The sequence below is a fragment of the Elephantulus edwardii genome, unplaced genomic scaffold (assembly GCF_000299155.1).
Source record: "Elephantulus edwardii isolate Elephantulus edwardi_28Jun2011 unplaced genomic scaffold, EleEdw1.0 scaffold00213, whole genome shotgun sequence".
NCBI lineage: Eukaryota > Metazoa > Chordata > Mammalia > Macroscelidea > Macroscelididae > Elephantulus > Elephantulus edwardii.
The window spans coordinates 4,614,036-4,628,208 of NW_006399963.1; the positions used below are offsets into that span (position 1 = coordinate 4,614,036).

The 14,173-nt window shown below is 37.9% G+C and overlaps 1 protein-coding gene across 3 annotated transcripts in view; it reads right to left on the reverse strand.

Moving 5' to 3' along the window:
* ALOX5 (arachidonate 5-lipoxygenase) overlaps positions 1-14,173 on the reverse strand; it is a 110,997-nt gene that overhangs the window by 64,653 nt on the left and 32,171 nt on the right. For all 3 annotated transcript variants that reach the window (XM_006897720.1, XM_006897718.1, XM_006897719.1), the window contains exon 3: positions 768-849. In XM_006897720.1, the coding sequence (XP_006897782.1) occupies positions 768-849 (82 nt within the window). The remainder of the gene's footprint in view (positions 1-767; positions 850-14,173) is intronic.

Sequence of the window (14,173 nt, forward strand, 5' to 3'; positions counted from 1 at the left end):
GTGGGATAGACTCAAAGTCACATTTTGGTTGCTTTGGATTCAGTTTAATTTTCCTCAGCTTCAGTTTGAATTTGCATATGAGTAGTTGGTGGTCTGTTCCACAATCAGCACCTGGCCTGGTTTTCACTGCTGATATTGAGCTTCTCCACCGAATCTTTCCAACAAATGTAATCTATTTGATTCCTATGCATGCCATCAGGTGAGATCCATGTGTATAGCCTGTGTTTATGTTTCTTGTAAAAGGTATTTGCAATGAATAAATCATTGAATGTGCAGAACTCTATCATTCTATCTCCAGCCACATTTCTCTCACTAAGCCCATATTTTCCAGCCACTGAAACTTCTTCTCTGTTCCCAACTTTTGCATTCCAGTCTCCCATTATTATCAATGCATCTTGATTGTATGTTTGATCAGCAGGTAACCTCAGGCTGCATTGGCCAGGGCACACCCCCAAGCTAAATCTAAAAGCTATATACAAATATATAAATCTTTATGTATACATAGAAAGGGAGATTAAAAAATAATAAGAGAAACTCAAGCTTTATTCTTCCAAACTTCAGCAGAGTTAATTCCAAGTTTTTCCATATTCCTCATTACTACTGCTATTTCTATTGGGATTGTTAAATAATATAAAGTTATGAATGTGAGAAACTAGGGTAGATGTGTTCCTTGGTATCTTGCCAACAGGGATGGACCATGAACCGTGAACATATTGTGCACTCAGTACAGAAGAGCGTAGTTCCAGGACTACTGTGTTGTAACTCACCGATACTGTTTTTGCCGTGCTTCCAGTTCTTTATGTCGGTGTTGTTTGAGAGTGTGAATTTGGTCATCTCGAGCCAATTTTGCTGTGAAGAAAAACATGAGTTGAGTTCAAGAAACAATAACAGCAACATTCAATATTCAATATTGTGGCCCTTCCACAACCTGCCCCATATGGAATACCTTCCAAGCACTTATCTCATGTAATCTGAAGAACATTCTCTCCATTGTTATAGAAAGGAAATTGGTTTTTTCTTTGAACCTCATTCAAAATCATACACTCAACTAGTGAGTTTTCAATGTAAGGTTCAAATTCCATGTAAAGTCACATCCTTTATGAGGAATAAATCTAGTCCACCATCCTCCTGCCAACACTCTTGAAGGCTTCAATATTCCTGCACCTCAGTGTTCTTATAAGAATGTCCAGACTCACAAGGCAGGCTTGCAAATGAGGCCTTGATCTCCGTCCCTCTCTGGAAAATATCCATGTGTGCCCCTTTCGCCTACCTGTGGTTTCCCCCTGTTGTTGTTATGTGCCATCGAGTTGCCTGAGAATCATAGCGACCCTATGTACAAAAGTCCTAAACCCTGATCTATCCTATGCCAATCTTATTGTCTCTGACACACCCACTTCCATTACCTCAGTCATTAAATCAATACATTTCTCCAGGGTCTTCCTTTCTTGTGCTGTCACTCCACCCTCCCAAGCATGACGTCCCTCTCCAAGGACTGGTCTCGCCTTGCAACATGTCCAAAGTATGTCAAATGAAGCTTCAGAATCCTTGCCTCCAAGGAACAACCTGGTCTCACCCTCTCTAGGAAAAACCTATTTGTTCTAGCAGTCCATGGCATATTCAATACTCTTCTCCAGCATTACAGATCAAAGGCATCAATTCTCCTTCTATCATCCCTAGTCATTGTCCAGCTTTCTGATGCATAGCAAGTAAATGCAAAGACTATTACCTGGATCAGGTGCACCTTAGTCTCCAGACTGACATTGCTGTTCTTCAGAACTCTGAAGAGGTCTCTGACAGCACACTTTCCCAATGCAATGTGTCTTTTAATTTCCTGGCTACTGGTACCTTTAGTTGATTGTGGAGCCAAGTAAACTAATGCTGTTAACAATCTCATTCCCTTCACCAACTATCACTGTACTGCCAATCTACCCAGTGCCAAGTATCTTTGTTTTCTTGATGTTGAGTTTCAATTCATATTGAAGGCCTCAGTCCTTGACCTCTTACAGCATGTGCTTCAGGTCCTCCTAAGTTTCAGCAAGGAAGGTTGTGTCATCTGCATAACACAGATTGTTGATGAGTCTTCCTTCAATCCTAATGCCACATTTTTCCTCATAGAGCCCAGCTTCCAGCCTCCTGGATAATCTGTTCTGCATATAGATTAAAGAGATATGGAGACATGACACATTCCTGGCACACACTCTTCCCAATTTTGAACCATAGTGTGTTTCCCTGCTCTGACAACTGCCTCTTGGTCCAAGAATAGGCTTTGTATAAGCACAAACAAGTGTTCTGGGATCCATATTCCACACAGAGTCAGCCACAATTTGTTGTGATCCACACGGTCAAATGCCTTTGCATAGTCAATGAAACACAGATGGACATTCCTTTGGTACTCCCTGCTTTTAGCCAAGAGTCATTTAACATTAGATATAATATCCCTAGTACCGCAGCATCTTCTAAACCCAGCCTGTACTTCAGGCAGTTCTCTGTTGATGTGCTGTTCCAGTCATTTTTGGATAATTTTCAACAGAATCTTGCTTGCATATATCAATGATAATGTTAGATCATTTCCCCACTCTCTTGGGTCACCTCTCTTTGGAATGGGAACAAACATAGATCTCTTCCAGTCAGTGGGCCAGGTGGTTGTCCTCCAGATTTCATCGCACAACTTGGTGAGCACATCCAGGGCAGCGTCTGTTTGTTAAAATACGTCATATGTATGCCATCAGTTCCTGGGATCTTGTTTTTTTGACATTTTTTTTCAGAGCAGCTTGAACTTCTTCCTTCATCACCACATGCTCTCATATGTTGTTTCATGAAATTCTGCTGTGTCCGCCAATTCCTTTTGGTATGATGACTCTGTATAATCTTTCTATTTTCTTTTAATGTTTCCTGGATCATTTTGAAGCTTGAAATTTTTTTTTTAGCTTTAGAAATGCTGAACAAGTTCAGCCCCTTTGATTTTTTTACTCCAGCCCTTTGCACATTTCATTGTAATACTTTGTCTTCCTACTCTGCCCTTTGAAATCTTCTGTTTCAGCTCCTTAATATCTTGATTTCTTCCCTTTGCTTTGGCTTGTTGGTTTTCTATTGTAATATTTAGACTCTCTTCTGACATCCATCTCGGTCTTTTCTTCCTCCTCTGTCTTTGTAATAAAATTTTGCATTATTCCTGGATGATATTCTTGATATCCTTCCACAGGTCATCTGGTTCATTAGTGTTCAAGGCCTCAAACCTGTTCCTGAAATGGTTTTGAAATTCAGGTGGGATAGACTCATTTTGGTTCCTGTGGATTTGATTTCATTTTCCTTAGCTTCAGCTTGAACTTGCATTTGAGCGATCTGTTCCACAGTCAGCACCTGGCCTAGTTTTCACAGCTAATATTCAGCTTCTCCAGCGATTCTTTCCACAGATGTAATCTATTTGATTCCTGTGTGTACCATCAGGTTAAATCCATGTGTATAGCCTGCATTCATATTTCTTATAAAATGTATTTGTAATGAATAAGTTGTTGATTGTGCAAAATTTTATCATTTTATCTCCAGCCTCATTTCTGTCACCAAGTCCATGTTGCCCAACAACTGATCCTTCTTCTCTGCTCCCAACTTTTGTATTCCAGTCACCCATTATTATTAATGCATCTTGATTGTATGTCCAATAAATCTCTGACTGCAAAAGTTGGTAGAAATCTTCTATCTCCTCCATTTTGGCTCTGGTCGTTGGTGCATATAGTTGAATGACAGTAATATTCACTGCACTTCCTTGTATGTGTATGAATATTATCTTGTTACTCACAACATTGTTAGTTTTTTCCCTAGGGTCTCTAAAATCCTCACTCAGCAAAGAAACTCAGGAAAGGGTCCAGATATTGTTGTTAGGTGCTAACATGTAGACTATGGCTCATATCAAGCCTATGAACAACAGATCTGAACCTTGCTCTGTCATGCCTATAATCACAAGTTCTAGTACGCTCCAGCCCATTGTTAGAATAAATATGTCAATTCCTCTTGTTGGAGGTCTTCCTTTTCTTCTCAAACCCTCCACCTTTCCCAGCATAATGTCATTTTCCAAGGACTGGCCCTAATGACAACATACTCAAAGTAAGTAAGGTATAGTTTCATCATTTTTGCCTCTAAGGAGCACTCTGTTTGCACTTCCTCTAAGATAGAGTTGTTTATTCTTTTAGCAGTTCATGGAATAATCAGTACTTTCCTTCAATACCACAACTCAAAAGCATAAATTCTTCTTCTGTAATCCCTACTCAATGTCCATAGGATAATTTAATGTTCCTTTTTAATGCATAGGAAGTAATTGAAAAGACCATGGTATTTTCAGATCAGGGAAATCTTAATCTTTAAACTGATATGCTCTCTAGTACTTCGGAGAGGTCCTTGACAGCAGATGCTCCCAATGCAACACATCTTTTGATTTCTTGAATCCTGGGATGATGAATGTTATTGTAAATTATAGTGAAATGAAGTGGTTGAAAACTTTAATCTGAATTTAAAAATCATCTCAAAAATAGATTTTTGAAAAATAATTTTAATGAGCATTTACAGAGATTTTGGATTTCCATTTATTCATTGCTGCACTTCTCTCCCTGACCAGCTGCCCCCACCCCCAGTTCGCTCCTCTCTTTCAAAAGTAAAAGAAACACTCCCTCCCTGGTACACAATTCCCCCACACCCCTCCCGCCACCCCAAGTACATTCTCAAAAATAGATTTTATGCATTGAATGCTAATAACTGATGACCAAAAAGTTATGGGATGATATCAAGGATGCCATGGTAGAATTTGAAACAGAAGATTCTAGAAGATGTGTAAAGAGCTAGAGATAGAAAACCAAAATGTAAGAACACACTTGGCATTACTTAAGCTGAAAGAACCAAAAAACAAATTTAAGCCTTGAGTTTTAATACTGAGGGATTTCTTAAGAAAAATCATGAGTGATACAGGAAGCATCACTTTCAAAAGAAGATAGAAGGAATACACATAGAGCCATTTTAGGAAGTAGCACATCATCAAGAGAACAATAATGAAGGAATAATTTCAAACTTCACTGAAGGCATTAGTAAAAAGAAAAAAAAGCCTCAGGAATTGATGAGACTTCAGTTGAGATGCTTCAACAAATAGATACAGCCTTAGGTGTGCTTACAGCTCTTTGCCAAGAAATTTGGAAGACAGCCACCTGGCCAACTGACTTTAATAAATACGTATTTGTCCCTATTTAAAGAAAAAACTAGAGTGTGGAAATGAATATAATTACTATCACGTATAATCAAAGTCTTTCTGAAGATTATTAAAAAAGCAACTGGAACAGTATATCAATAAGGAACTTCCAGAAATTAAAATTGGATTGAGAAGAGGACATGGCACAAAGGAAATCATTGCTGATGTTAGGTGGATCTTGGCTGAAAGCAAAAATACCAGAAAAACTTTTATTCATTCTGTATTGACTATGCAAAGGCATTTTACAATGTAGATCATAAGAAATTATGACTAACATTAAGAAGAATGGGAATCCAGAACACCTAATGTTACTCATGCAAACTTATACCTAAATCAAGAAACCTTTGTGAAAACAGAACAAGGGAACATTGCATGGTTTAAAATCAGGAAAGGAGTATGTTAGGGTTGTATGCTTTCTCCATACTTCAATCTGTTTAATTTGAAAAACTGCACTTTATGAAGAAGAATGTGGCATCAGAATTGGAGGAAGTGTCAACAACCCCCGACATACAAATGATACAGCTTCCTTGCTGAAAATGAGGAGGATTTGAAACACTTGCTGAAGAGAAGATCAATGTCTACAGCCTATAGAATAGATTACATTTCAACATCAAGAAAACCAAAATCCTCACCACTGGAGCAATAGATGGAGAAAAAGTGTAGTTCTCAATGAATTAATTTTACTAGAATTCACAAATCTACGTCTATTGCAGCAGCACCAGCAGCAAGGGAGTCCAGAGGAAAGTTATTTTTCTCCTTGATGGATTTTTTTTCCAGACCACTTTAAAACCAGTTCATTATATGTATGTTACTTTTATGCTTTTTCTGCTACAAACAGGCTGAGTTTAGGCTTCAAGGTTGTCGTGAGAAAGCTGGAGAGACTCATGATTCTCATGAAAAGCTGAGGAAGAATGGGGTTGATTTCATAATTAAAAAAGTAATTTCTAGATCCCTCCTGAAATACAGTGTGGTGAGTGACAGGATAATATCCATACACATACAAGGAAATCCAGTGAATACCACTATCATTCATGCATATATGCACCAACAACTAGAGCCAAAGAGGAGGAAATAGAAGATTTCTACCAACTTTCACAGTCAGAAGTTGATCAAACACGCAATCAAGATGCATTGATAATAATGGGCGACTGGAACACAAAAGTTGGGAACAGGGAAGAAGGATCAGTAGCTGGAAAATACGGGCTTGGTGAGAGAAATGAGGCTGGAGATAGAATGATAAAGTTCTGCACATTCAATGATTTAGTCATTGCAAATACCTTCTATAAGAAACATAAATGCAGGCTATACACATGGATCTCACCTGATGGCATGCATAGGAATCAAATAGATTACATTTGTGGAAAGACTTGGTGGAGACGCTCAATATCAGCAGTGAAAACCAGGCCAGGTGCTGGTTGTGGGACAGACCACCAACTACTCATAGGCAAGTTCAAGCTAAAGTTGAGGAAAATTAAATCAAGTCCACTTGAACCAAAATTTGATCATAAGTCTATCCCACTCGAATTTCAAAACCATCTTAGGAACAGGTTTGAGGCCTTGAGCACCAATGAGCATAGACCAAATGAGCTCTGGGAGGATATCAAGAATGCAAAAGATCATTACAAAGGCTGAAAAAGAAGAAAAGACCAAGATGGATGTCAGATGAGACTCTGAATATTGCATTAGAGCGCCGAGAAGCCAAAGCTAAAGGAAGAAACCAAGAAATCAAAGAGCTAAACAGAAAATTTCAAAAGGCAGCCTGGGACGACAAAGCAAGATGCTGTAAATGAAATGTGCAGAGAGCTGGAGTCAGAAAATCAAAAAAGTCGAACTTGCTCAGCGTTTCTTAAGCTGAAGGAGCTGAAAAACAAATTCAAGCCACGGGTGGCAATACTTAAGGATACTTTGGGTAGAATGTTAAATGATCCAGGAAGTATCAAGAGAAGATGGAAGGAATACACAGAGTCACTGTATCAGAAGGAATTGGCTGACATGGAAGAATTTCATGAAATGACTACGAGCAAGAGCCTATGGTGATGAAAGAGAAAGTTCAAATTGCTCTGAAGGAATTGGCAAAAAACAAGTCTCCAGGAGTTGATAGCATACCCATTGACATATTTCAACAGACAGACACTGCCCTGGATGGCCTCACTACATTGTGCCAAGAAATCTGGAGCATAGCCAGCTGGCCCACTGACTGGAAAAGATCGATATTTGTTCCCATTCCAAAGAAAGGTGACCCAACAGAGTGCGGAAATTGTCAAACAATATCATTAATATCACATACAAGCAAGATTCTGCTGAAAATGATCCAAAAACTTTTGGAACAATATGTCAACAGACAACTGCCAGATGTGCAGGCTGGATTTAGAAAAGGTCGTGGTACTAGGGTTATTATAGCTAATGTTAGATGGATCTTGACAGAAAGCAGAGAATACCAGAAGAATGTCTATCTGTGCTTCATAGTCTATGCAAAGGCTTTTGACTTCGTGCTCCTGAGTGTGCATAACAGTCTGTGACTTAAGACCCACCATACAGATCCAAACACTGCCCAGTTTTCTGTGGTACCCACCTGAAGAAGACTTAAGAAAAAGGTTTGATAGAGTGTGGGCTTTAGAAGAGACACAAAGCTGGACTTGGACTTGGTCACGTCAAGCTTTGAGACTCTGAACAAGTTGTCTTAATTTCTGTGTATGTAAAATGGAAAGCATAGTATGTGTCAGAAGCATTGTTGTTACTATGTGCCTTTGAGCAGAGTATGACTCACTGCAACCCTATGAAAATCAGACTAGAACCCTTTCCTATCCTGTGCTATCCTCATCATCTCTGGCATACTTGAGCCTGTTGCTTTAGTCACTGTGTCAGCTGATTTCATTGAAGATCTTCCTCTCTTTTGCTTCCTCCACCTTTTCTAGTATGATGTTCCTTTCCAAGGAATAGCCCCCCCCCCCCAGCAACATGTGAAAAGCATGTGATGCAAAGCTTTACAATTCTTGCCTCTAAGGAACACTCTACCTAATCTCTGATATACCTGTTTGTTCTTTTGGTAGCCCATGAAACAGTCAGTATTCTTCTCTAACACCACAAATCAACGGCCTTGATTTTTCTTCTATCATCCGTATGCATTGTTCAGCTCTCAGATGCACAGAAAGCCACTGAAAGACCTTGGCTTGAATTAGGTGTATCTAGAGCTTCAAACTGATGTCATTGTTCCTCATTATTGTGGAGTGGTTCCTGACAACAGACTTTTCCAGTGTAGTTTGTCTTTCAATTTATTGACTTCTGGTGCCAAGAGGATTGATAGCAGGTTCAAGTAAGGTGAAGATGTTGACAGTATCAATCTTTTCTCCACTTATCATGGTGTTAACTAATAAGCTCCGTGGTGAATATTGTTGTTTTCTTGATGTTGAGATATAACCCATATTGAAGGTTGTATGATCCCCAAGTAAGGTGAAGTTGTTGACAATTTCAATCATTTCTCCATCTATCATGAGGTTGCCTATCAGACCACTGGTGAGAATTTTTGTGTGTTGTTTTTTTTTTAAGTCTATTTCATACTAGTTTACATACAAAGTTCCAAAATGGTGAAAAGAAAACCTACTGACTGGAAACAAACATTTGGCAATAAAATCTCAAACAAGGGTCTCATAATGAAAAGATTACAGGACCGTAAGGCCTCCAAAAGAAAAAGACTGATAAACAAATTACAAAACAGGCAAAAGACATGGAAAAATTTTCACAGAGGAGGACATTAGGATGCCCAACAGACACATGAAGAAATGCTTCAAATCAGCTGAACAACTTGCTTGAACATGAGTGGGTTCTAAAAGAAATAAAAAAAATGAAATTAAAATGTTTCTTGAAACAAATGACAATGAAAACACAACTTACCAAAGTCTCTGGGAAACAGCCAAAGCAGCATTCAGAGGTCAATTTATAGCAATAAACAATCACATCAAAAGGCAGGAAAAATTGACCATTGACTCTCTAACCCAACATCTCCAACAAACTAAAAAAGAACAGCAAGAAAACCTGACAGCCTCTAAAAAACCTGAAATTATAAAAATCAGAGTAGAAATAAATAGACAACTGAAAACAGTTGAAACCATTTACAAAACTAGGAGTTGGTTCTTTGAAAAAGTCAATAAAATTGATAAACCACTAGCAAAACTAACAAAAAAAAGAAGGAAAAGACACAAATAATCTGAATAAGAAATGAATCAGGCAACATCACAATAGAACCAATTAAAATAAAAAGGCTAACACTGGAATATTATACTCAAACAAATATGAAAACCTAGAGGAAATAGAAAAATATTTAGATATGCACAACCTACCTAAACTTACAGAAACTGAAATTGAATTTCTGAACAGACCTATTACAAAAGAAGAAATTGAGAAAGTAATAAAGCAACTTCCAACCAAAAAAAGCCCTGGGATGGATGGCTTTAAAAGTGAATTTTATCAAACTTTCAGAGAAGAACTGTCACCAATTCTACATAAACTATTTCAAGAAATAGAAAAATATGGAATTCTCCAAGACTCATTTTATGAAGCACATATATCCTTAATACCAAAGCCAGGTAAAGACACCACCAAAATAGAAAACTATAGGCCAATATCTCTCATGAACACAGATGTAAAAATCTGGAATAAAATCATGGCCAATAGAATCCAATGATAGATTAAAAAAATAATTCATCAGGACCAAGGGGGATTCATAGCAGGTATGCAAGGATGGTTTAACATAAGAAAAACGATCATTGTAATTCATCACATTAACAAAGCAAAGAACAAGAACCATATGATCCGATCAATTGATGCAGAAAAGGACTTTGACAAAAGCCAGCACCCTTTACTGATTAAAACACTCAACAAAATAGGATTAGAGAGGAGGTTCTTCAATATAGTAAAAGGTACATATACAAATCTGAGAGCCAACAGTGGAGAGAGATTAAAGGCATTCCCTTTTAGAACATGAACTAGGCAAGGATGACCACTATCTCCTCCCCTATTCAATATTGTATTGGAAGTCTTAGTGATAGTAATAAGACAAGACAAGGAAATAAGAGGTATCCAAATTGGCAAAGAGGAGGTGAAATTATCTCTGTATGCAGATGATATGATAGTATACTTAGATTTCTCTACAATGACAAAGAGGAAGTAGAATTGGAGCTTAGAAAAACAATACCCTTCACAATTGCTAATCACAAGATTAAATACTTGGCAGTAAATCTAACCAGAAGCACAAAGGATCTATTCAAAGAAAATTACAAAACATTACTACAAGAAACAAAAAGAGACCAGGAGAAGTGGAAGAATATCCCTTGCTCATGGATAGGAAGACTCGATATTGTGAAAATGACAATACTATCAAAAGCAATTTACACTTTCAATGTAATCCCAGTAAAAATACCAATTTCATTCTTCAGCAAGATGGAAAAGACAATCTCCAATTTCATTTGGAATGTAAAGAGGTCCCAAATAAGCAAAGCACTCCTTAAAAAGAGAAATAAGGTAGGAGGCATCTCGCTCCCTGATTTCAAAACCTACTACATTACCATGGTGGTCAAGACAGCATGGTACTGGTATAATGACAGACACATAGATCAATGGAATAGAATAGGAAATCCAGAAATCAGCCCATCTACCTGTGGTCAATTGATTTTTGACAAAGATAAAATCAGTTAAGTGGGGAAATGCCAACCTTTTTTAACAAATGGTGCTGGCAAAATTGGAAAACTACTTGTGGAACTCAAGCAAGACCCACAGCTCACTCCATACACACAAACCAACTCAAAATTGTTCATGGATCTAGGACTAAAACCAAAGACTATACATTTCTTTAAAGAAAGCTTGGAACAACTCTAGAAGTCCTAGTCCACAACATAAACAGTCTTCCAAGTATCCTGAAAAATCTACAACCAGGAAAAGTTAAAAATAGATGAATGGGATCTTCTAAGAATCAAATCCTTATGCACATCTAAAAACTTCTCAAACAGAGTAAAAAGGGAAGCCACAGATGGGGAAAAAATACTTGGTAATGACACGTCAGATAAGGGACTTACATCTAGAATTTATAAAATACTTGAGCTCCATAACAAGATAAAGGTAAATAACTCAATTGAAAAATGGGCACAGGATATGAACAGACACTTCACCAAAGAAGACATTCAGATGGCCAACAAGCACATGAAGAAATGTTCAAAATCATCTCACCCCAGTAAGAACAGCAAAATTTAACAGAGCAACAAACAACAAATGCTGGTGAGGTTGCAGAGAAACTGGAACCCTTATTCACTGTTGGTGGGAGTGTAAAATGGTGCAACAACTAAGGAAGGCTGTATGGCGCTTTGTCAAGAAGTTGCAAATAGAAATACCATATAACCCAGCAATTCCACTAATGGGAATATACCCCAAAGAGACCATAACTGCCACCCAAGCAGATATATGCATGCCCATATTTATTGCAGCTTTGTTCACAATAGCAAGGAGTTGGAAGCAACCTAAGTGCCCATCAACAAAGGAATAGATAGAAAAGCTGTAGTATATTCACACAGTGGAATACTATTATGCATTGAAAAACAGGGAACTCATGCAATATTATTCAAATTGGGTGGCCCTGGAGGACACTATGCTGAGTGAAATATCTCAGTCACAAAAGGACAAGTACTGCATAGTGCCACTGTTGTAGAATGGGACTGACATCAGGGTTGGGGTGAGACCGAGAAAAAGTAGATAAGTTATGTACACTGCATTGGAACAGATGAGGGACAGAACAGTTTAAAAGTGATATATGATTGGGTATTAAGGTTATGACAAAAGTCCAGAATGAAGGTTGCATAGTGGAGTGTACCCAGGCAGTGAGGTGTGGTGGGGTGGGGAGGATTTTATACCAATGAAAAATTTTTTCTTTTACTTTTCAAGAAAGGAGTGAATTGGGGGGAGGGGTGGGCAGGGACAGAAATGCAACAATGAATGAATGGAAATCCAAAATCTATGTAAATGTTCATTAAAATAAAAAAATAAAAAAAGAAGTGCTCCAAATCACTGGCAATAAGAGAGATGCAAATCAAAACTACAATGAGATATCACCATCCCAACCCAGTAGCAGTGGCAAAGTTTATCAAGGTATCAAGTAATAAATGTTGGAGAAGATGTGGCAAGATAGGAACTCTTACACAATGTCAGTGAGATTTTAAAGTGGTACAACCACTCCTGAAGGGTTTTTGTTTTCTTGATGATGAGATGTAATCCATAATGAAGGCTGTAGTCTTTGATCTGTAGCAAGTGCTTCAAGTGCTTGTTACTTTCAGCAAGCAAGGTTTTATCATCTGTGTAACACATATTGCTGATGAGTCTTCCTGCTTTTCTGATGCCATATTCTTAGTAGAGTCGAAACTTCTCAAATTATTTCCTCAGCATACTGATTGAATAAGTTTGGAGAAAGGATACAGCCTTGACACAACTTTCTTAATTTTAAATATGCACTGTTCCCTTGCTTTGTTGAAACAACTGTCTCTTGGTTTAGGTATAGGTTTTTTATGAGCATGATTAAGTATTCTGCAATTCCTGTTATTCTTCTCAGTGTTAACTATATTTTGTTTTTATTCAAACATGCAAATGTCTTTCCATAGTCAATAAAACACAAATATACATTCTTCTGTTATTCTCTAATTTCAGCCAAGATCATTTTGACATCATCAATAATATCCCTGGTGCCATGGTCTCTCCTTAATAGTGTGAAATTCTTGACATTCTCTGGTAATATAATTCCACATAATAATATATTATTACATACATAATGTGTTATTAATACATAATAATGTATTATGTAGAATTATATTAATAATACATATTATGTAGAATAATAAAGCATTTCCACTAAAAAAATGGCTAGAATAGCACATTGACAGAGAATGTCCAGAAGTTCAAACTACTAAGAAGAGGCCTTAGCACCAGGGATATCATTGTAGATGCCTAGTATGTCGAAATTTATGTGTTCTATTTCATTTTTTACAATTTCTAGTTTCCATTAATATTTCATGTATTCCATGTTCCAATTATTAGTGAAAGTTCACAGTTATTTTTTCCTCATTTTTTAGTGTCTAAGGATATAATAACTCTACCACCAGCGCTATATCTATATAAGCATGCTATATTTTTCATATAGTTTTTTGAAGGCTTGTTATTCAAAAGTGGCTGGCCGATCCTTCTTAATGTTCTATCTTAATCTAGGAGCTCCACTTTAGTATCTGATAGACAAGTGCTGTACTCATAAAAGCAGATATTAACAAACATATACAATAAGCATGTTGTTGTTATGTGCCGTCGAGTTGCGCCTCATAGTGACCCTATGTACAACAGCTCTAAACTCTGCTCTGTGCTGTGCCAATCTCATTGCCTCCAACACACTCATCCTAATTGCCCCAGTCACCGAATCAATCCATCTCCCAGAGGGCCTTCCCCTCCTGCGCCTGCACTTCACCCTCTCAAGCATGATGTCCCCCTACAAAGACCGGTCTCTCCTTACAACATGACCAAAGTATGTCAGGCGAAGCCTCAGAATCCTTGCCTCCAAGGAGCACCTCGGTTTAACCCTCTCCAGAATGAATCTCTTTGTTCCCTTAGCAGTCCATAGCAACTTCAGCACTCTTCTCCAACACCAAAGCTCAAAAGCATTAATTCTCCTTCTATTCTCCTTGGTCATTGTCCAGCTCTCTGATGCATAACAAGTGATTGCAAAGACCATGGCCTGTACCAGAGGCACCTATGCCTCCAGAGACACACGGTTGCTCTTCAGTACTTTAGAGAGGTCCCTAACAGCAGACTTTTCAATGGCAATGTTGTTGTTGTTGTTGTTATGTGTCGTCGAGTCATTTGCAACTCATAGTGACCCTATGCACAACAGCCCTAAACCCTGCTCTATCCTGCGCCAACCTC